This window comes from Oryctolagus cuniculus, chromosome 18 (genome assembly GCF_964237555.1).
Source record: "Oryctolagus cuniculus chromosome 18, mOryCun1.1, whole genome shotgun sequence".
Taxonomy (NCBI): Eukaryota; Metazoa; Chordata; class Mammalia; order Lagomorpha; family Leporidae; genus Oryctolagus; species Oryctolagus cuniculus.
Window position 1 is genome coordinate 57,866,649 of NC_091449.1, and position 24,287 is coordinate 57,890,935.

General features: G+C 47.0%; 1 protein-coding gene across 6 annotated transcripts; it reads right to left on the reverse strand.

Moving 5' to 3' along the window:
- Window positions 1–1,259: 1,259 nt before the first annotated feature.
- TMEM170A (transmembrane protein 170A) lies at window positions 1,260–22,631 on the reverse strand. Of its 6 annotated transcripts, none has more exons than XM_008257627.4 (3): window positions 22,342–22,631; window positions 6,988–7,089; window positions 1,260–4,637 (listed from the first exon to the last, which is right to left on the reverse strand). In XM_008257627.4, the coding sequence occupies exons 1-3, from the start codon at window positions 22,475–22,477 to the stop codon at window positions 4,507–4,509; spliced, it is 369 nt and encodes a 122-aa protein (XP_008255849.1). In that variant the 5' UTR covers window positions 22,478–22,631; the 3' UTR covers window positions 1,260–4,506. The 6 variants fall into 6 exon arrangements, with proteins under 6 accessions (XP_008255849.1, XP_008255848.1, XP_051703267.1 ...); XM_008257626.4 differs by having other exon boundaries at window positions 6,919–7,089; window positions 22,342–22,624; XM_051847307.2 differs by lacking the exon at window positions 22,342–22,631 and adding an exon at window positions 21,634–22,271 and having other exon boundaries at window positions 6,919–7,089.
- Window positions 22,632–24,287: the final 1,656 nt, after the last annotated feature.

The following is a 24,287-nucleotide window of genomic DNA, read 5'->3' on the forward strand; positions in this document are numbered from 1 at the left end:
TGTTTTATGTGAATTTTAGCTGCCAGCACTTAAGCAACTGAGAGATTAAAACAACCTAGATTTCCAGCTTCCCTTGAGAAACTGGAAAATCCAGCAAGACTGCACTCAATCCCAAAAAGCAGGTTGGAACCAAGCAACAGCTGGCCCTGGTACTAATCTCCCTGCTGCACATAAAGGCTCCTCGTTCACTGTAACTCTGTTGTTCTGGCAATAAATTAGGGGTCTTCCATAGCCGCCTTCTACCCTGGATTATCGCCTCTTTGGAAACTCTAAGTTCCTCCCCTGTTGAGCCTGTATCCATCCACTCTCGAGGTCTTCTGGCTGTGTTGTGCACATCCAGGTACCCTGCTCTGCACCCACCTGGAGGGCCGGAAGCACTGCCTCTTTTTTTAAATTTTTTATTTTTTTGATAGGCAGAGTGGACAGTGAGAGAGAGAGAGAGAGAGAGAGAGAGAAAGGTCTTCCTTTGCCGTTGGTTCACCCTCCAATGGCCGCCGCGGCCGGTGCACCGCCGCCGGCGCAACGCACTGATCCGATGGCAGGAGCCAGGTGCTTCTCCTGGTCTCCCATGGGGTGCAGGGCCCAAGCACTTGGGCCATCCTCCACTGCACTCCCTGGCCACAGCAGAGAGCTGGCCTGGAAGAGGGGCCACCGGGACAGAATCCGGCGCCCCGACCGGGACTAGAACCCGGTGTGCTGGCGCCGCTAGGTGGAGGATTAGCCTAGTGAGCCGCGGCGCCGGCCCTAGCACTGCCTCTTGATCTGTGTGGGAGTCACCCAAGCCTACACGTTGTACAGGTCTGCAACGCCTGGCACTGCAGCAGTCATCTCGTGAACATGAGATTAAACTGCCCAGATTGGACACTGCAACTTGCTGAAAATGGCAGAACAGGAAGAGATTTATAATGTCACTGAGGGTATTAAATAAAGCACACGTGGGTGGACTTCAGGTGGACTCACTAGAAATAAATACACTGTTCACACACGATGTCAATCTTCAGCCACCCCAGTAGCATCATACAGAAGCTTCTTGATCACAATGTGGCCCAGAAGAGAGTCAAGTTCGCGAGTAACTACACTTTAATCACATCTTTGAACAAGAAGTTTACCATAAACTAGTTAAGGATTTGAACATAAAAGATATACAGTCAGCCATACATATTAAATACTAAGTTATTTTTAAAAAATCCAAAGTCATCTGTAACTGTATTACAAAAGACTAAACCCACCGGCCACTGAACAAGAAACACAATTCCAACTCCAGGATTCAAAGTAATTCTTTATTGATAAACATTTACACTAGAATTAGAAATGTCAGTAGAAAAATAAAATTTAAATAATTTTCTATTGTACAAAGATTTGATCGTTTTGACTCTAGCAGTTTGTGAAATAACCGAATACAAAAAGTAAGGCCAATTTTAGTCACAACCAGCCTTACAGAGTGCACAGAAGAGACTCCAAGTTCACAACACTTTGTGTGTGTGGGCTGCGGATGGCACGAGGGCTTCACATTCCAGGAAAAGCCTCCTCAGGGGAGGTGGTGTGTGCTGCACTGTGATTAAGCACTGAATTTGGATCAGAACATTCGGAAAAGACACTGGAATCAAAAGCCAACATATAATTTAAAAACTTAAAAAGAAAACAAAAACCTAAGGAAGAATGCAATTATTCGCAGGCGCTTTCCCTCAGTAGTTTGAACATCTCGTAAGTAGCGTCCTGCTGCAGAGTCGTTATGCTTCTCTTACAACATGCACTACTCTTTTTTTTTTTTTTTTTTGATAGGCAGAGTTAGACAGTGAGAGAGAGAGAGAAAGGTCTTCCTTCCGTTGGTTCACCCCTCAAATGGCCGCTACATCCGGCGCGCTGTGCCGATCTGAAGCCAGGAGCCAGGTGCTTCCTCCTGGTCTCCCATGGGGTGCAGGGCCCAAGGACCTGGGCCATCCTCCACTGCACTCTCAGGCCACAGCAGAGAGCTGGACTGGAAGAGGAGCAACCGGGACAGAATCCAGCACCCCAACCGGGACTAGAACCTGGTGTGCCAGCACCGCAGGCGGAGGATTAGCCTAGTGAGCCGCAGCGCCAGCCATCACTACTCTTTTGTGTATGGAGTTTTCCCAAAATGCTTTTCCCCTTAAGCCCCAGATTAAAGAATCAAGAGGTCAGCTTTTACACTTATGGGCTGCCGCCCTTCTCCTCACAAAAACCAAACCAAACCAAACAAACAAAAAAACAAACAAGAAGAAGGAAAAGTGGAAGCAAAGCTGAGAGAATGGCAGCTACATTTGTCTTAAAGAAAACTGGCTGGCAAAAACTCCCAGAAAGCGAAAGAAAGTAAAATAAAATGTTTAACTTAACTGCCAACATTCTTCAATCTGAGCAATCACTCCCAAGTATGTGAGACCAAAAAAAAGGACATTCTTTATCGTTCAATTAGTTTCTCTCTGAAAACCTTTCGCTAAGGAAAGTCTATATACAATTATTCACAGGCAAGCGCTTCACATACAGTGATGGATGAAATATTCAACAGTTTGAAGATAACATTTTATATCTTAAGTTTTAAGAAACAGTATATAGTATAACAAGAAAAAGATGGAACAAAGACATGTTTCAAAATTCCTTAATTTTGTGTCTTGGTTCTAAAGAAAAATAACCTAACATTTTAATCATGGGTCATTATGTTTAAAAGTCAGTTTTCAGGGGGAGGGGCCCTGTGAAACTGGATCTGAAAGAAACGCTCAGCTGAGAGCTCTCACAGGAAGCATCCTTCTCCAAAGACCGTAGAGACCATTTCCCATAACGAAAGTGCAAAACTGCCCCAATTACTTACACTCGAAGGATAATTTCCAAAATCACAACTCCTTGCATTGAAAACTGGAATCTTTAAAACTCTGCTTGGAAGAAAATTTTGAGTTTCTTGTTGGGGAAACTGGAAAGGACATGTGGCTTCATTCCAATTCTACTTTTAACTTTCCGCCCTGGGTATCTGTTACCATAATTTGTGATAAGTGGTCTAATTAGTCAGGAGAAAATATCCAGTTAATTTTTCTGATCCCTTTGTCAGTTTTCTCTATGACTGTCCCTCCAAACTTGGTCTTCCTGGGTATTCTTATCAGAAGCCAGAGTATACACTGCTTGAAATGCAACAGATATGTTCTTGTGCATATGACTTCGAGAGCTGTGAGACTTGACTGCACAACGAAAACTCACCTTTAAAAAATGTCAGATTTAGTTACCTGAAACCTATTTTGAAAACAGACAACAACAACAATTATTTCATACAAAACTGTTTAGGTGGTAAGGATCAAGTTGGGTAATTAATTTTTATAATCCTTTCCCTTTTAAAGGTCACAGTTTTCAGGCCTTTTAATAAAAAACAAAGTTAAGGAGCAGAAACTCAGTTTTTTTTTTTAATTCATCTATTTAATTCTCTTGAATAAAAACGTAAAGGGCAGGGAGGGAGCTAATTGGAAATGAAACTTCAGGCACTTTATGGGAGCTGACACCCAATACTGTAAGGGGGTCGAGGAGTCCCCCCAGGTAAACACAGTAAGACTAAGAGATCAACAACCACCACCTCTAGTTTCAGCTGCACTTCTGGTTTCTTAAAAGCCATCAGTAAACAAACTACTAAGAAAAAATGTAACAGAATGTTCATGAAGTATCTTACTTGTGTCTCTGTCTAATGAGTATTCTAACCAATCTGGCTTTGTCAATTCAACCCATTTAACAGGGAATGTTTTCAATTAAGCTAAATAAAATTAATAGAACTAAAAGTGATAGGAAAAGGCAATATAAAAATTCTAAAGGTCTCCATTAGCTAGCTTATTTGAGAAAATCTACTAGACAACAAATTCAGATCTCTTAAAATATATTAAATAATCCGAGGTCAAGATAGGTATCTATAAAATGTCACATTATTCAATAGTTATCTACTTTGTCTTCTAACATTGGAACCAAAGCCACTACTTGAGTTATACTTTGATTTTTTTTGCCCGTTACATTTCATCAAACTTGTTCTCAAAGCCATTCTCAACCAAAACCTAATTGGCATTTACTGTCATGAAGATTTAACAAAAGCAAAGTTTGCCAAATTTTAATCAAGATTAGATCAACTAGGATTGTAGTACAGCATACCCTGCTCATTTAAAAGAAACCGTGTGAAATATGCAACACTTCATTTTGTCACAGAATATTGTAAATGTCAGTGCAAATGACCTTGACCCAGAGGCATGGCTGGCCTGCCTTGGGTGAAGGTGTAATGTGTTAAGCTACTTAAATTCAGTATCTATGAAAAAGAAAGTCAAGAAAGTTGTTTTGTTTTGGTGGGAAACGCCAAGAGTCCACAAAGAGCTCAATTGTTGGAGCATCAAACCGAAGACAGGGCTGGGATGTTGGTTTTCGCACTCATGTCCATTCAAGTGGCTTCTGTGTGAAACACTGCACTCCGTGTTTTCTTTCTGAAGGCTCTATAAAACTCAGGGTGGATATCACAGCAGAGGGGGTATGCTAGAGAGTTGCTAAAATCCGCAGAAAGGACACCAGCACCACGCAGAAGGTCTGTCCCGTGCCCAGGGTGAGGGCTTCAAAGGGTATCATTTCCTTCCCTGCCGCTCGGTAAACGCCAGCAATTGCTGCACCTGATTAAAAATAGCAGGGGAGTTGAGAAAAAAAGGGAAAAAAAAATAAGGTTAACCAAAACATGAAAATACAGCACTTTAATAAAATTCTACTCCAAGTGGACTGTTCTAGATTTTTTAGATTAAAACTGAAATATATAAATATTTTGTTTTTCCTATTCTTTCTGCTGACTACTCTAGTTTTAAAGTACTCCTTAAATAATCTGCAAGTCACTGAAATGCGCTTTTAAATGTAGACTCCCTGAAATGAGTCTTATGGATTTACTCAATAAAATAATCTAGATTAATAAAATTTTTTAAAAAAAGACCATTCCCAAATGACCTGACTGTGAACTCAAAAACATCTCTTTATTCCCATGCCAATTATCCCCATGCCTAGCACTTAACTGGTGTCTATAAATTCTTGGCATTAAATGACAAATCTCTTCTGAGTGAGAGTGAGCAAAAAATCTTCCAGACTGCAGGGAACCCCTGCTCTACCTCCTATGGTGCTCAAAGTTCCTTTCTAGAAACGGATAGAGGAAGAAGGAAGGGGTGGGAAAAGGCAGAGGTGAGGCTCTAAAACATAACACTGTTATTAATTCAAAGGGAAGAGGAGAGAAACAGATTCCTTTCTGTTTCCCATATCATTGTTTTCCTTATGTTAGGGTAACTTTATAGAAACTGACAAAACAAAATAAAAACCATCTACTCAGATACCCATCTGAGTTGCTATAACAACTCAGCACCATACCAAGAAAGTCAAAATTTCATTAGTTCAAAAAGACAAATCCAGATTTCTCAGATGCCCCCCGGTATACATCACTCACACACGCACTCACACACACAGTTTGTTCCAAACAAAACCCTTCTTGGTCACGGAGTGTCTATTCATGTAAGTATGTATTTACGGAATACTTCTGTTTTCTAGTGTGTAATCCCTAGCCTCCAGATGCTCAGAATCTAGCGAGGGACATCAGATTAAAATTAATTATCATTAATGCAAGATAATACCAGCATGGCAATCAAATGTCCATGCATTTTACCAGTGTGATAAGAGACAGTAACATTTTAACAAGAATAAGGAACAATAGTAATCTGAGGTTGGTTGCCTTGAATACTGACGACTTCAAAATGCCCTCCCTCCTCCAGTGTCAATGCATACATTCCGGTCAGTAACATCTGAAAGGCACATGTTTCACTGGGCCCCTCCGTTACTCAGCTCTTCAAAAAGAGTGAGTTCTGCAGAAAGAAACTTGAGGAACTTGAACTTGGCCCTAAAACGGGATCTGGAGGGAAAAAGGGAAGAAAGAAAAAAGCCTACCAGAGGCAGCAGCAAAGCCAGAAGGGAACAGTCTACCTGCTAAAGACTGGCACCTACTGCACACCTACCAGGTGTGAGGGTGGTCGTACTGCTGCTATTTTACTTAAGAGGAAACTGAGATGGGTCCAAGAGACAAGGTCACTTTGTCCCACAAAAGCACTTGTCAAGGAGGCAGAGGGAGATTTCTGCTTAAAGCTCCAAGTTTAAAATCACAGTGAAAAATAGTTACAAATTAGATTTTAAGAATATATTTATGTTTGCATGTACATTTACAACAACAGAATAACACCAAAATGCAACCATGGTCTTAACTGTGAGATGGGATAATGGAGACTTGGAATTTTGCTTACTTATAATTTTTAATTCATACAAAATGCACAGGTTTGTACTTAAAAATGAACTTAAAAATGATTTAAAGTTATTCCTGTTATTGTGGCCTGTGACATGGGGAAAAGCCAAAAACAAACAAAAATATAACACACACAAAACAAGCCCGGTAACAGGAAACAATTCCTAACATCAGTGTTATTCCGAGTCTCGTTCAGTAAGTCTTGAAGGGAGAAAATAAGCAGGACACATCTCAGGTGCTTTTCTCAACAAGGATTCTGTCATTGGCGTGACCCTTCCATCCTTACAAGAAGCCACAGCTGGCCGAGGAGAAGTGACTGGTCAGCCTGCAATGCCACCAGTCACAGGGCAGCTGATCAGAAAGGAGCAGCAGCTTCCAGACAGGCCGGTGACCTGTCTCACAAGATGGACCTCACAAAACTTAACACGGCTTCCCTGAAGCCAGGGAACAAAATCTGAAGGCAAAGAGGCAGGCCCAATGACCGGGTCTGGGTGTGAGAAAAAAACCAACACATGAAAAGACACTCCTTTTTTTCTTCAAACCACGCAGATGATGTTTCTAAAATGGGGCCTGAAAGGAACTGGCTAATCATATTAAATGTTTCAACTAGTATTTAATGTCTAACATACTTGTCAAGATTCCAGCAGTAATTGGTCCCACGATGCCCATCAACAGGATGCTTACAGACATGAACCTACCATATTTGTGATGTCTGAGGGTGAAGAGGGCCAGTAATCCAGCAGGGACATGAAAGAAGAGAGATGACACCAGTGCCCACAGGAACACCCCGTACCACATCTCTGTGAGGGAAGACAAAGAAGGGCTGCATGTCACCAACTTTCCAGACACGACCACAGGAAAAGGGTGCCACATCACACCCGCTTTCTTTCAGAAGCACCCGCTTACTTTCAGAAGCACCCACTTGGGGAGGAGGCATTTAGCCTGGCGGTTAAGATGCTAGAGTTTGGTTCCTGGCTCCAGCTCCTGACTCCAGCTTCCCACCAAATCGGACCCTGGAGGCAGCAGTGATGGCTCCTGACACCCACATGGGAGACACAGATTACATTCCTGGCTCCTGGCTCTGGCCCAGGCCCCAGCAGGCACTAGGAGAAAGAACCAGTGGATGGGAGTTCTTTCTGTCTCTATCTTTCAAATAAATAAAAATTAAAACAGCTGCAACACAGTTTCAGTTTTAAATTATCTTCCACAGACTACCACCTGTTTTTGTAAAAAAAGACATTTTTTTGGTGCGAGGGCATTTGGTACAGTAGCTAACGTTACCACCACTTAGGATGCCTGCATCCCAGTACAGAGTGCTTGGTTCAAGTCCTGGCTACTGTACTTCTGACCCAGCTTAATGCACATTTTGGAAGGCAGCAAATGAAGGCTTGCATACTCCCACATGGAGGAACCAGATGGAGGGAGTTCCACATCCTGTTTTCAGCTTGGCCCAGCCCTGGCTGTTGCAGGCATTAGGGGACTGGTCCAGCAAGTGAACAATCTCTCTCACTCACTCACTCTGCCTTTCAAATAAAATTAAAATAAAGACTTTTTTGAACCCATGCCCATTTATTTACATATTGTCTATGGCTGCTTTCCAAAGATGCTAACAGTGGCAGAAACCATATGGCTTACAAAGCCCGAAATATTTACAGGCTAGTCCTTGACAGAAAAAGCTGAACAACCTCTGAGAAGAAACCTCTACCCTCAAACTAAAAAATGCTTCAACTAGATTTGCAAATTGATCTAAGTAACTTCCCTCCCATGCAAAGCACAAGCATAAGGCACCAACTGCTAGGGTATTATGATGATCTTGCCTGCCTTTTGATCATTCAGTCCTCTAACATGGAAAAGGTCCACAATGACATTTATTCAAGAGTCATTTTAAAGACAGTGCAACGTCAAACTAACCCTCCTTTTAGGACATCAAATCCTTTAAGATACGAAATAAATACTAGAAAAAACAGAAGTACGTAGCTTAAAGACAAATGGCAGGTCAGTGACACAGCTATGCATAACAACCTACACATGAGGTGCCTTAGAAAAAACAAAAACAAAACCACTACCATCCTGCCTTCAAGAAACTTCATGATTTGGCAAACGATAGACACCTTGTCATTGCCCCATGAACCCAAGGCGAAACTGCAGAATTCTCCAGAGTGCTCTGGCTACTCACGTGGAGAGAATGAAGGGGCTACAGCACGTAAAACCCACTGTCCACCAGGCAGCAGCAGGCAGTTTTGGAGATCAGCAAACAGCTCAATCTGCAGGAGTTCTCGACTTCCATGCTGCTGACACTCAAACTCTAATTCTTCCCTGTGAGGGCTGCCTGTGTATTGCTGGAAACACAGCAGCATCCCTGGCCAGAAGCACTCTCTTCCCAGCTGTATTAACCAGAAATATCTCCAGGCACTGCCAAGTGTCACTAGGGTGGGAAAAACAGCCTGATTAAAAATCACTGGCTTGGGGCCGGCCTGTAACACTGGCATCCCATATAGGAGACCCGGAAGAAGCTCCTGGCTCCTGGCTTTGTATTGGCTCAGCACCGGCAGTTGTGGCCATTTGGGGAGTGAACCAGTTGGTGGAAGACCTCTCTCTCTGTGTAACTCTTACAAATAAATAAAATCAACCTTTTTTATAAAAATATTTATTTATTTGAAAGTCAGAGTTACACAGAGAGAGGAGAAGCAGAGAGAGAGAGGTCTTCCATCCGTTGGTTCACTCCCCAACTGGCCGCAACGGCCGGAGCTGCACTGATCCGAAGCCAGAAGCCAGGAGCTTCTTCCAGGTGTCCCACACAGGTGCAGGGGCCCAAGGATTTGGGCCATCTTCGACTGCTTCCCAGGCCATAGCAGAGAGCTGGATCAGAAGAGGAGCAACCGGGACTAGAACTGGTGCCCATATGGGATGCCGGCACTTCAGGCCAGAGCGTTAACCCTCTGCGCCACAGCGCCAGCCCCAATAAAAAAAAATCTTAAAAAAATAAATAAATAAAATCATTGGCTTGACTAAAACAGTTTATAAGAGCAACAATATGGGGGCTGGGGTTGTGGTGCACTGGGTATAGCCGCAGCCTGCAATGCTGGCATGAGTTCATGTCTTGGCTGCCCCATTTCTGAACCAACTCCCTGCTAATGCACCTGGGAAAGCGGCGAGGATGGGCAAGGAAGCATCTGGACCCCTGCCATGCACATAGGAGACCTGGGACGAAGCTCCTGGCTTCAGCTTGGCCTGGCACTGGCCACGGCAGCCATGTGGGAGTGAACCAGCTGGTAGAAGATCTCCCCATCTGTCTTTCCCTCCCTCTCTGTAATTCTTTAAAAATAAATAAATAAATTTTAAAAAGGGAAGGAGGTGGGGCCAACATTGTGGTGTGGCAGGTGAAGCCACCAAGTAGGACGGCAACATCCCATATGGATGCTATTTCAAGTCCTGGTTGTTCCACTTCCTTTTTTTTTTTTTTTTAAGGTTTTTTTTTTTTTTTTTTTTTTTTTTTTAAGATTTATTTATTTATTTATTTATTTGAAAGAGTTACAGAGAGAGAGAAGAGGCAGAGAGAGAGGTCTTCCATCTGATGGTTCACTCCCAGATAGCTGCAACGGCCGGTGCTGTGCTGATCTGAAGCCAGGAGCCAGGAGCTTCTTCAAGGTCTCCCACACGGGTGCAGGGGCCCAAGGACTTGGGCCATCTTCTACTGCTTTCCTAGGCCATAGCAGAGAGCTGGATCAGAAGTGGAGCAGCCAGGTCTCAAACCAGCGCCCATATGGGATGCCGGCGCTTCAGACCAGGGCTTTCACCCGCTGTGCCACAGCGCCAGCCCCATGGGGTGTTCCACTTCTAATGCATCAGCTCCCTGCTAGGCCTGAGAAAAGCAGTGGAAGGTGGCCAAAGTAATGGGCCTCTGCACCCACATGGTACACCTGAACGAAGCTCTAGGTTTTGGCCTGGTCCAGCCCTGGCCGATGTAGCCAACTAGGCAGTGAATCAGCAAATGAAAAATCTCTCCATGTCTGGCTGCTGTCTGTATACCTCTGCTGTCTGTGTAACGCTAACTTTCCAATACATAAATAAATCTTTAAAGAACAACAAAAAGAGCAACAGAAGTTAAAGCTACAAAGAGAGATGGGGTGGGGAGAGTCACTATGGGAAGCTTGGAACCCAGACTAAGGACTTCACAGGGAAGCTCTGGAAGGGCCGCCGCAGGTTCTGGGCAGTGAAGAGCTTCAGCACATCACGCTGTGCGCTCGCCAGATGCACCCAGTTGGAATATAAACCAGAAAACTATCTTTTCAGAGAGTAATTTGGAAGTGAAATGTGTATAACCTTTGCTACAACGACTTTATTTCCAGAACACATTCTACAGGAATGCGCACCCAGGACAGGAGGCTCCCAGCAGGGTTGCCACTGATGGTAAGAACTGGCTTGGGAAACATGAGTGCATCCACACGGTGGAGCTCCGCAGTCACTAACAGCATGACACGAGGTAGTCATTTTGCCTTGCAGTTAGGATGCCTCCATCTCACCTCACAACAGACACCCACTCCAGCTTCCAACTCCTGCTTTCTGCTAACACAGACCCTCAAGCAGTTGGGTCCCTGCCAAAGCCTGAATTTCATTCCTGGCTCTAATGTTTGGGAAGTGAACCAGCAAATGCAAGTTTTCTGTCACTAACATAAATAAACTAAAAATTCTAAAAATATTTGATAAAGACAGAGTGATGTGTTAAGATGCCTGAGCTATACTGCTAACAGAAAAAAAGCATGTTGCGAAGTTATGTAGAATACGATCTGTTTCTCAAAGAACAAAATATATGTGTGTAAATGCTTCTACATATTCAGAGAAAACACTGAACATGCTGATTTAATAAATATTTACTCTGCACACAGGTGCTGCTCCCATGCTTTACAAACACTAACTCACGCCGTCTCAGAACAGCTCTGAAGTGCCTACTATCTGCAGCAGAGGGAGGTTAAGACACTAGTCAACGGGAGCAGATGCTTAGCAGTTAGGATGCTCGCGTCCCATACTGGAGTGCCTGGGTTTGATACACAGTTCTAGCTCTGGACTCCAGCTTGCCACCAATGCAGACCCTGGGAGGCAGCAGTGATGTCCTGTCACCCACGTGGGAGATCTGGACTGAATTCCTGCTTTTGTGCCCCCTACACACATTGTGGGCATCTGGAGAGTGAACCAGCAAATGAGAGGTCCCCCTATATGTCTCTCTGCCTCTCAAATGTAAAAAAATTAAATTAAAAATATAAACATATAAAAAACTAATATATGACACACTAATATTTCCATAAATATATGAGTATATATAAATATTCACATACATACATATATACACATATTCGTAATTACTACCCATTCTGCACCAAAGGAAAAACCAGGTTTCTAGCCAACAGTGCCAACCGAAACTGATCCTCAGCAGTCAGTGCCCACCTCTCTGGAAACACACTCCACTCCACTCCAGCCTCTTCTCCAGCCAGCAGTCAGGCTAGAAGGCTTCCTGGCCTCACTGCGGGGAGACTCACCCTCTCTCGTTAGCAGCAGCTCCGAGGCTGCAGTGCCTGGATCTGAGTACTGCCCCTTCCTCCTAAATGCACACCTGCAAGAGCTCTGGCACTCACAGATCCCTCCTGCCTAGATGCACTCTGGCTCAGTCGGAGCAGCCTGGCCTCCCAGGTAAGGCCCCTGCTACACCACCCATGGCCAACTCATCCCTAAGGCACAGCCAAGCATCATGCAATTCCCTTCCAAAGCAAAAACACCATCTTCAACCCCAGCGTCCTCACCAGCCCCTCCCCACATCTCTCTGAGACCATGACCACCCTAGCAGCTGGTTTGCAGAAGGTTCCATGATGGCACCAGGAACACCACTGCCCTACAGGAGACAAATGAGATGTAAGCCTGCCTCCAAGAACTTGGCTGCTGGCTGCCACCACTGAGTGGAGACCACCTTTGCGAGCCCTTGTGTTTCAGAGGTAAGCACTGCTTTCTGAGGTAACCTGAGGCACCACTGGAGCACGGTTCTCGACCGAAAAGTTTAGTCTGGGAGCCGGCGCGGTAAAGCTGCCGCCTGCAGTGCCAGCATCCCGTATGGGCATCGATCCAAGTCCCAGCTGCTCCAATTCCTATCCAGCTCTCTGCTGTGGCCTGGGAAAGCAGTAAAGGATAGCCTAAGACCTTGGGTCCCTACACACACAAAGAGAGCCGGAAGAAGCTCCTGGCTTCTGGCTTCGGTTGTGCCCGGCACTGGCCGTTGCAGCCATGTGGGGAGTGAACCAGTGAATGGAAAACCCCTCTCTGCCTCTCTTTCTCTTTCTGTGTAACTCTGACTTTCAAAGAAATAAATAAATTAAAAAAAAAAAAAAGTTCGGTCTGGGGCGAGGGTTTGGTCTTGTGGTTGTAACACCACTTGGGACGCCCACATGCCACATCACAGTGCCCGGTTCAAGTCCCATCTCTGCTCCCAATTCCAGCTTCCTCTAACATGCTGAAAATAATGGCTCCAGAAGTTGAGTCCCTACCACTCACATGGGAGACCTGGACTGAGTTCCAGCCCTGGCCATTGTGGACATTTGGGGAGTGAAACAGCAAATTAGAGTTTGTTTCTCACCTCTCAAATAAATAAAAACAAAACATCCTTTATAGCCTGCTTTAAAAAAAAAAAACTATAAAGGAAAAAGGTGAGTCTGGATATAGCTTAGGGTGAGTGAAGGTTAGGGTTAAGCCTCATATGGGCTCAGTTATGTACCCCCAAACTCAGGTTAAAAATGGTAAGAACGTGGTCTTCTAAAAGGAAAAGATCTCACTCTCTTGGTCTCTCTATACACCATGGGAGGACTCACCGACAAGGGAGTCGCCTGAGGCCCCTCACCTGACCATACTGGCACCTTGATCTCCAAACCTGAAAAGTAAGTGTCTGTTGTTGAAGTCACTCAGCCTGCAGTATCATTATGGCAGCCCCAGCTAAGACGACACTCACCCCATTTACTTCCCCAGGTCTCAGCACCTGACCAAGAAGGCAACCCACATCTCAACTGTCGTAAAAGCTTAGACTTTCATAAACAGGATCTGCCCTGCAGGTTCCCTGGTTTTCTGAGAGGGGAAGCACGCTGCAACCCCAAGCCCTACGCCATACCCACTAGTGACCTCAGCGCCTGCGCATTTCCTAAGGTATCACTTCAGTCACTTGCAGCAGGAAAAAAGTGTATCACAGATGACACTTCCCAGACGGTGGACTTTTACAGGACTCTAATGGCAAAGGCAAACCCAAATCTATAAAATGCTTCTTAAAAAAACTAAGTGATTTCCCTTTAATCTACTGCACTTTAATTTGCCATCTACTTAATAGCTATGTATCGATCATCATAGAGTGTTCCTCATTTTCCTGGCTCCACATACCATCAAGAATATTTGTCTACGTATCTTACAGGATCTTCTTGTTCACTGCTTCAAATCAAGTGCATTATCGTCAGCTATGTTTACCTTGACAGCTGGACACAGGTCAGTCTATTTGTGCTGCTCTAACAGAGATCTATTTGGCTCAGTTTTAGAAGCCCAAGATCAAGGGGCCACATCAAGTGGAGGGCCTTCAGCTGTAATCCAGTGGAAAGCACTACACAGGCAAGAGAGAAAATGAGACTGCAAGAGGGGGCTGCACTTGCTTTTACAACAAACTCACTCCTGCAATAATCACATCGATCCAAATCTCCTTTTAAAAGTCCTACCTCTCTTGAACTCTTTACTTAACAGAGTTAATCATATGTGTATAAAGTCAATTGAAAATAGAGTTCAGTAAAAAATAAGAGTGGGAATAAGAGAGGGCGGAGAAGTTTTTTAACTGTAAAGCTGTATAGTTCTGCATACATTCCTGTGGACTTACTTCTAAGGGTACAGTTTAAAAACTTGTCATGGGACTCCAAATCCCATTAAGCTTGGTGGTAAAAATGCCATCTTAATTGTTAAAGTGATCATATTAAGTGTTAAAGTGAACAATAGATAGGATTAAGTGTTAAAGTGATCATATAAATAGCATCAAGTGCCTGGTAATAATAACAGAATTAAAAAGGAGAGACTGTTCCAACATGGGAAGCTGTCCACACAGCAGACTCATAATGACATTCGCTTTAAGTAACACTCTGACCTCAGAATCAGCCCTTAAGGCTTCCTGGTCTTGAGGAAAAGCCCATGAGAGCATTTCAGGCATGGAAAGCCAAGACACTGTGGCAAAAAATGTTCTACATGAAGGATCTCTGTGAGTGAGATCCCAACAGAAAGAAGTGGCCATCAAAGGATATACTTTTCTCTAAAGGGAGGAGAGAACTTTCACTTTGCTTATGGCCTTATCCAAATACTGACATAATTTGTGAACTCAAAAGGACTCCACGAGCCTAGAAAGTTCATGTCAAGAGCCTTGGCGGTCACTGACATCATACATAAGGGTGTCAATTGTGGGGCTGGCACTGTGGCATAGCAGGTAAAGCCCCTCCTGCAGTGCCAACATTCCATACAGCTTCCAGTTCAAGTCCCGGCTGCTCCACTTCCAATGCAGCTCTCTGCTATGGCCTAGGAAAACAGTTGAAAATGGCCCATGTCCTTGAGCCCCTGCACCCGCGTGGGAGACCTAGAGGAAGCTCCTGGCTCCTGGCTTTGGATTAGTACAGCTCCGGTTGTTGCAGCCATCTGGGGAGTGAACCAGCGGATGCAAGACCTCTCTCTTTCTCTGTCTCTGCCTCTTTTCAACTCTGCCTTCCAAATAAATAAGTAAATCTTTTTTTTTTTTAAGAGTGTTAATTGTTAAATTAACAACAGGGGTCACTGTGTGCTAACTCCCTATGCAGGACCTCTGTCCTCAATGACTTGTATTATGAAGGTTAACTGTAAAACTAGTTCTTAAACAGTTTGTGTGTGTGTGTGTGTGTGTGTAAATTTTTGAAATCCTTACTTAGCATACAGTTGGTCTTTTGTGTGCAAAGTTAACTGAAAATAAAACTTAATGGAGAATGGGACTAGCACGGGGAGAGGGAGGAGGAGGAGGAGGTGGGGTGGGAGTGTGGGTGGGAGGGCAGGTATGGTGGGAAGAATAACTATATTCCTAAATTTGTACTTAGGAAATTTGTATTCCTCAAAAAATAAATTAAAAAAAGTCACACCTCTCAAGGCTATGACACTGGGGATTCAGCGTCCAGTGAACCCTGGGGGACATGCTCAAACCACAGCAGTAGCTAAAGGCACATCAGTTCACTCCTGTGAAGTGCAAGTGAGGCAATTCTTCTGTAATAAAAGACTACCAGGAGAAATGAATCAAGATCAAGCATTGTGGCTGAATGGGCCCCCCCGAAGATGTTAACATCCTCATCCCCCAAACCTGAGCTGTTACCTTACCTGGCAAAAATGGCTTTGCAGTTGTGTCCAAATTAAGGATCCTGCAAAGGGAGATTAACCTGGGTTTTCCAGGCTGACCTAATGTAGTCACAAGTGTCCTCAAAAGAGGGAGACAGGAGGTCAGAGTCAGAGAGGTTCAAAGATGCTCTATGCTGCTGGCTTTGGAGAACAGGAAGGACCATGAGCGGAGGCGTGCAGGTGGCCTGTAAAGCTGGGAAAGGCAGGAAGCAATCTTGAGAGCCTCCACAGGAATGCAGGCTGCCAGTGAGCCTCACCGTGGACTTCTGACCTCTAGAATTACAGACGCTGCTGTTGTTTTTGTGTGTAATTCAGATTTATGTATTTGAAAGGCAGAGGAACAGAGAGACAGAGAACTGTCCATCTGCTTGTTCACTGTCCAAATGGCTACCAACAGCCAGGCCTGGGCCAGGCTGAACCCAGGAACCAGGAACTCCATCCAGGTCTCTTACATGGGTGGCAGGGTCCTAAATATTTAAGCCATTTTCCACTACCTTCCCAACTGGACTCACAGAGAACTGGATCAGAAGTGGAGTAGCCAGTTCTCAAACTGGCACTCTGATATGGGATCTTAATTGATATGGGATTCAGCAGCTTAACCCACTGCACAACAATGCTGGCCCATTTTGCTGTTTTAAGCTGCTGACTTTGTGCCTGTTAATCAAATATTTATTGAGTACATTCTATATGCCAGGTATATCAGTGCAAAATAAAACAACACAAGGATCCCTGCCTGCCCTCACAGAGCTCATCACAGGGCTAGCACTGTGCTGCAGCGGGTTACAGCCCTGGCCAGTAGTGCTGGCATCCTATGTGGGCACTTCTGATCCAGGTCCTTGCTAACGTGCCTGGGAAAGCAGCAGAGGATGGCCCAAGGCCTTGGCCCCTGTATCCACATGGGAGACCCAGAAGTTCCTGGCTCCTGGCATCAGATTGGCTCAGCTCTGGTAATTGTAGCCATTTGAGGAGTGAACCAGCAGATGGAAGACCACTCTCCCTCTCTCTCTGTCTCTAAATCTCTCAGTAACTTTTTTTTTTTTTTTTGACAGGCAGAGTTAGACAGTGAGAGAGACAGAGAAAGGTCTTGCTTCTGTTGGTTCACCTCCCAAATGTCCCAAATGGCCGCTACGGCCAGCACGCTATGCCGATCCGAAGCCAGGAGCCAGGTGCTTCCTCCTGGTCTCCCATGCGGGTGCAGGGCCCAAGCACTTGGGCCATCCTCCACTGCCTTCCTGGGCCACAGCAGAGAGCTGACCTGGAAGAGGAGCAACCGGGACAGAATCTGGCGCCCCAACCAGGACTAGAACCCGGGGTACCGGCGCCACAGGTGGAGGATTAGCCTGGTGAGCCACAGCGCCGGCCCCCTCTCTCAGTAACTCTTACAAATAAATAAATTAAAAACAAAAAAGAGCTCATAACTTTCATAATATATTTATAGGGTGGGTGCTGTGTTGCAGCAGGTTAAGATGCGCTTTGGGACACCCACATCCCATAGGGGAGTGCCTGAGACAGAGTCCTGCTTCTGCTTCTTCAGGTCCAGCTTCCAGCTAAGGTACATCCTGGGAGATAGCAGATGATGGCTCAAGCAGTTGGATCCTTGCCACCCATATGAGAGACCTGGATGGCGTTCCAAGCTCCTGGCTTTGGCCTGGCCCCACTCTGGGGGGGACAGAAGACCTCTGTTTCTTTCTCTTTCAAATAAAAAAAACTTTAAAAAATCTATTTTTAAATGGACATTCCAGGGAGAGCACAATCCTTTAGGCGATTCTGGATTAACCAAGGGGGTTTATTCTTGATGGCTCCTTGGCAATAGCTGAGGCACCTCATTTCTCAGCTAGGCCTCAGACCACCTGCCCTGGCCCCAGTCAGCGGGAAAGGAAAGCTAAGCCAAGTGGGCAGTGTGAAGTTCAGCATTCAGGCAGTGTTGCAGCTGGTCCCGCTGTGACCTTATGCTGCAGGTGAACACGGCCAACTCCTCCAAAGCCAGAGTCCTACACAGACCACGTCAGTCCTCCTGGGTCCTGTGACTCCATGCTGGGGCTGGACTGGCAGGACGCTAATCCCCCCCAGCCTGCATCTCCACACTGGCCACTGGGAGACACTTCTCCTGCCAAATCCCACCCAATCCCCTAATCCCCCACCCCAGTAAATCCTTCTGTCCCCCGACTCCTCAACAACCATGACTTGCTGTCGGGACGACCGGTTCTGTCTGCTGCCCGTCTCCTGAAACTCCTACTGTCTATGCTTCCACCGCTGCTCTTGGAACATGCCCCTGAGGCCTGCACACTCCTGGTCTCTTGGTCCTAGCCAGGCCAACCCGTGCCTGCTTGATCCAGCCTTCCACCTTCTCTCCACATAAAGCCAGTAATTAATGCAACTGGGCATAGGGTATGCCACTGAGGTGACAGAAATACTCTCCAGCCAATTTTTTTTTTTTTTTGACAGGCAGAGTTAGAGAGAGAGAGAGAGAGAGAGAGAGAAAGGTCTTCCTTTTCCGTTGGTTCATCCCCCAAATGGCCGCTACAGCCAACGCACTGTGCCGATCTGAAGCCAGGAGCTAGGTGCTTCCTCCTAGTCTCCCATGCGGGTGCAGGGCACAAGCACTTGGGCCTTCCTCCACTGCACTCCCAGGCCACAGCAGAGAGCTGGCCTGGAAGAGGGGCAACCGAGACAGAATCTTGTGCCCGACCGGGACTAGAACCCGGTGTGCCGGCGCCGCAGGCAGAGGATTAGCCTAGTGAGCCGCGGCCCCGGCCCTCTCCAGCCAATTGTAATGATGGTCATACAATCCTGTAACCATGCTGAAAATCTCTAGGTTGTACACTTAAAAAAAAGTGGGGGTGGGGGTGGGGGTGATGGGTGTTCGTTCTACTGGTTGCTGCTGCTAGGGAAACCCACATTAGGTACTGAAGCAATTGGCCCCAAGTTCCGGCTGTGCTTCAGTCCAGATTCCTGCGAATGTGCATCCCAGGAAGCCCAGTCTGAGTACCTGCCTCCCAGCCTCAGCCTCCACCAGCCCCAGCTGTTGCAGGCATTTGGGGAGTGGACCAGTGGATGGGAGATTTCTCTTTGTCTCAAAAAAACTTTTTTAAAGTCAACCCATCCCTCCTCTGCCCACAACCCTCTCCCACGGCCCTCCAGGATCTGAGCTCACTGCCTCCCTGCTCCTTGCCACGTCTCCCAGCCAGGCGCACTGCCTCCTGGGTGTTACTCAAGCTCCGGTGGGGGCCTCTGAGACTGCTGCTTCCTCAATGAGCATGTTCTTCCTCCAGGAGCCGCAGGGCTCCTTCCACACTTCCTTCAGGTCTCTGCTCTGAAGTCACCATCACCGGGCTTCCCTCTGTGAAATCACGCTCCAGCCTGGACACGTGCGCTCTGCCACTTCCTGTGCTCCTACCCTGTCTCACAGTCACCACCAGCGGCTGCATGCCACACTTGCGCTTCTTCGCTGTTTTCTTATTAGGAGGAAAGCTCCATATGGGACCAGTCTTTGTTTTGTTCACTAGGGTTTCTTGGTGCCTAGAAAACAATCAGCACTCAACAGACAAGGAAATGTTGGGTGAATGGATGACCAGTCCAAGTGTGAACTGTTCTTGATTCCAGGAAGGGCACAACTGACGCGCTAATGCATTTTTGTTTAATTACGACAGGATACACTCTGACAGAGAATTAACGAAATCCACGTCATCAGAAAATCAATGTTATTCTTCACACACACACACACACACAAAGCTGGTCTTGTCTTGGTATTCTGAAATATTGAGAGAAAGAAACAAAGAAAGAAAAAAATCTGAACAACTTGGAAAAAGGAAGGTTAGGTATAACCTAAATGGCTAGATTGGAAATGCAGGTAAAATGATCCAATTCAAAGCTTCCTTGTAAAGATACACTACAGAAATTTCCCAAGCAATGATTCTGCCATAATGAGTTGGCATAAACTCAAGTAACCTCTTTTGTCAGACGAAAATAGAAACCATACCAGAATCAGGAAGAATGAAATTCATATTAAGTAAGTTGCAGTGTCTGAAACAGGATCAAACTTCACGCACCTATGACACCATCAGTCTAGCTGAAGATCAGACACGGCGGGGAGGCTGTTCCCCACCCTACTGCGGTCAGCCTGAGCTTGAGGCTGGGGCCCACACATGGTTACGCCCCCAGCCCAGAGCCTGCATTTGGCTGCATGTGTGTGTTGATGGATGAATGAATGACAGCCGGTATGGACGTCTTCAATGCCCACGCCTACACGCTATGGTGTGAATACGGCCTGAGCGACCCCGAGGTCGCGTGTGAGCAAATATAATCCCCACTGAGAAAGAGGTGCTGTCAGAGCAGAAACTTAATCAGACTCTGCCATTCAGCAGCGGGGCCTCTGGGAGCAGATGAGGATTAAGGCCATCAGGGCAGAGCCTCCACCAGTACCGGCAGCTTACGAAGAGGCAGTGAGACACAAGAAAGCTCCTGTCCCTGGCCATGTCAGGCCCAGTGCCACCCTGGGATTCTGCCAGCAAGGTCATCATCACCAGACGTGGATCTGCAACCACAGATCCCCAAGACTGCACGCCCCAAAAGACCTCTCTATAAATACCCAGTCCCAGTTACTTCATCACCAAATCAGACTAAGCTACCACAGGGGTCATCATAAATCCAACTACTAGTTGTAGTTCAGTATTTTCAGAACAAATTGTGAAAGCAAGCCTTTCCCACAGCTATAGAGTCTACTATGACATTAAACCATCATCCTGAATCCACATACCTTTTCTAAAAAAAAAAAAGAAAAAAGGGAATGAAAGATAAACAAAGCAGAATATTCAGTTCCAAAGTGTCCCCTGACATGTGACTTTGACTTATGAAAGGATTCATGTGCCCATACAAAGCAGAGATCTGATAGACACCAAATGATCAGTCAGCATTACCAGAAAAGGTGACTGACTCCAAAAAAATTGGCCTGGACTCTTCAAGCTCAAGAAAGTGAAAGCAAAAATGGAGGAACTGTTCTAGGCTAAATGAGACTAAAGAGACAAGATGGCTCAGTGGGATCCTTGATTACATCCTGCAAATTCACACACTCGCCACAGGAAAGCTCTTTGGACAACTAGGGGAAAGTAAATAAGACCTACACATTGGACAACATTCTATCATTGCTAGAGTTCTTGAGTGATGACGGCTTTGTGGCTAGGGTAGAAAATGTCCTCCTTTGAGAAGACTACATGCTGAAGTCCCAGGCGGCAAGAGCTGGGACTTCCAAACTTCCTGTCAAACATTTCTGCAGAAAGTTCAAGTATGGTGTGCATGCATAGGACCACGCACAAGCAAGTGACTGTAGTCACCAGCTGCCTACCACAGTGCGGCCAACGGCCAGGGCAGGTGTATGGGCTCCCTGGCGGTGCTGTAGCTGCCTGTCTGTCCGAGTAGACTCCATGGTGTTTCTACCAGATGAATCACTTGGGCACGTCTCAGAGCACACCCCACGTTAAGTGACATAGGACTGTATCTGGACAATCACAACATTAGTGAACCTCAGAAAAGGGCACACGGGTATCTGTCGTACTGTTCTTTCAAAGCACAAACAAGATGGAACCTAATCTCACGCGGGGTGGGGGTGGGGCGTGGCTCCTCCACACTCAACGCTTCATTGTTCACTAGGATCTCCAGCATGCCAGGTACTTCCGCTCTGCCTGTCGCCTGCGATCCTGGGGCCGCTTGCACAGACCCTGGCTGCCAGGTTCTCCGTTTAGGCGAGGTCACATCTGCATCTGACCCCACACCGCTCATTATGGTACCAACCACTTCACAAACCTGCTCGGGGACATCATCAGGCAGGTAACACACAGCAGGTCCCAGGTGTCCACTGCACGGCGCCTGGCAGTCCCTGCCCATCCTCCTTCCCGGGGCACGGGCTCGCGGCCCGGTCTCCTGGGTCTCCCGCTGTTTACCGAGCCAGGACCGCTCCGCTGCGATGCAGGGCCCGGGTCTCGGCTTCCATCACCACCACCGAGTGCTTCCCGCGGCGCCCTGCCCTCGAGGCCTCCGTTCATCCTCCCAGGGGAGGGAGTTTCTCCTCCACCTGCTCCCCCCCATTCTGAGAGCCCCAAGTGCTACCGTGCACGACAGCTTCCAAAATCCCTTCCGCCGGGCCCAGCAGAAGCTGTGGCGCGGGCGTACAGAGTTGAACGCAAGCCCGTCAAAGCCCCCGACCGCGTGGGTGGGAAAGGCAACAGGTGCCAGTTCCTAGAAAGAGCAAACGGCAGAAAACTCCCGCGGCGGAGACGCAGGGGGACCGCCGCGGCCCAGGTCCCACGCGCAGGCGGCCAGGCGCTAGCCCACGCCCCACACCCCACGCAAGGCGGGCTCGGCCCGGGGCCACGCTGGGCCCCGCGAGGTCCGGAGACTCCAGAGGGCCACACTGGCCCGGTTCCTGGGTCCCCCTGCGGCCGCGCCTTCGACCCGCCCTCAGCGAGAGCCGGGGGAAGGGGCTCTCGAGTGCGGAAGCGGCACCCTCCTTCCCGGAGACGAGCAGCGCCCATCCGGCCGGCGGGGCTGCTCGCCCGGCCTGGACTCGGGGGTCGCCCCCCTCGAGCCGGCGGCGGCGGCGGCGGCGGCGGGAGCGCAGCGCGCAGGCGCGGGCCGGGGCGGGGCCGTACCTGGGAAGGAGCACAGCGAAGTGGAGTTGGGGCACAGGGTCCCGTTGCCCACCCGCGGCACGAGCTTCAGGCTGAGGATCTGCTGCAGGAGCCCGGCCGAGCCCCCGCTGCTGCCGCCGCTCCCCTCGCGCTCCATCCCGCCGCCATTCACCACACACACAGGCGGGGAGGGCGCCCGAAGTGCCGCGGAGGTTCGCTCCCGCACCTCCGTCGCCTCAGCGTCACCTTCGGCCGCGGCCTTTTCCTTCCTCCCACCCCCAACGGCGCGGCCAAAGGATAGTTCCTCCCTCCAATCACAGGGCGCCGCAGATGTGAGGGGCGGGGCGAGGGTTGTTCCCGCCTCTGACGTTGCGTGTGACTGAGGCTACGCCCCCTAATGGAGAAGTCTTTTCTGTTCAAGTAGGGAGAACTCTGCTGTGCGCTTCTCTGCGGCGCCCCCTGTCAGAAAGCGAAGGGATTGCATATGCGCCACCATACCAGAGATGTAGCTTTAAAACCGGGCGGCCACAGATCGCAACAGATTTGTAACGTTGTTGTAGCTAACCAGGACTGGACACCAGTATTTATGAAAGGCTTGTGAACAGATCATTAAAGCTGAGAGTAGTCAGGCTGCAGTTGTGACTCAGTGAGGCATCTCATATAGGAGTGCCCTTCCAGTCTCCCCTGCTCAGCTTGTGATCCAGCTTCCTGCTAATGCACCCGGGACAACAGCAGATGAAGACCCGGGTGCCTCGACCTGCCACTGCCAGGGCCGACCAGGGTGGAGTTTCTGGCCTCTGGCTTCAGTCTGGCCCAGATCTGGCTGCTGCGTCCGTGTGGGGAGTGAAAGAGCAGATGGAAGATCTCTCTGTTTCCCTGTAGCTCTGTCTCTCTGCCTTTCAAATAAATATAAATAAAATTTTTTTTTTAAATAAAGCCGACTGTAGAGAGATTATATTCAAATGCAGGCATGGCACTTGGCTGGGAGATTGCACTCCTGTATATTTGTCCCTATACAATGCCAAGAGAAAAAAGCTAGGCGTTAATGACCAAATATTGTATGTTCCCATTTGTCTGAAAAGTCTAGAAAAGACACAGATCTTCAGAAACAGAAGGAAGACCAGACTTTGCCCAGGGCTGGCAGAGGGAATGAGAAGCGACTAACAATGCATAGGGATCCTTTTTGGAATGATGGAAGTCTCCTAAAACTAGATTGTGCTGATGGTTGCACAATTCTGAAAATTTACTAAAAATCATTTCATTGTACACTTAAATGAATGTTATGCTACATCCACTCAGCCTTCTAGAAACTTTCTTAAAAAAATGACCAGTAGCCTACTCAAATTTCTGTTTGAGTTATTTGGGGCATCCAGAATGTCACTTTAATAACTATAACAGTCATCTTGGCTTTCTACCCTTAAACATAAATTTCAAATCTTTTTTTTTTTTTTTTTTTTACTTAAGAGGGAAAAAGAACACAAGACTTGAAAACTGGCCCAGGGACTTAGTAAGTCATTAATTAAAGCCAAAACTTTCCATCATTTGAGTTGAAATTAAAAGATCCCCATGATTTTCAGATATTTTCCAGTGCAGCCAGACTTCCTGTCGGCGTCTCAGGCTCTGGAAGGCTCCCTGGGCACGTGGTGGAGTGATTTCGTGCTGACAGTCTTTTTCCATTAACTACCCTGTATCTAAGGCCAGGCACACCCTGGAAATAAACGCTGTTACTCAACTTAAAGAAAAAAGACAAAAGAGAAGAAAGTATCAAGAAAAAGAACCACAAACACCTTCAGAGAGAAGCTATTGGTCACCAACAAGGCAAGGACCATCAGACAGTTTGACTGCAAGTAAAGGAGCTTGGAAGACAATGGACCAATACCTTCGATATTTGGAGGGAAAGTGACTTTTTTGAAAGCCAAATTTATTTTAAAATTAAAAATCATTGTGGGGCCAGCGCTGTGGCATAG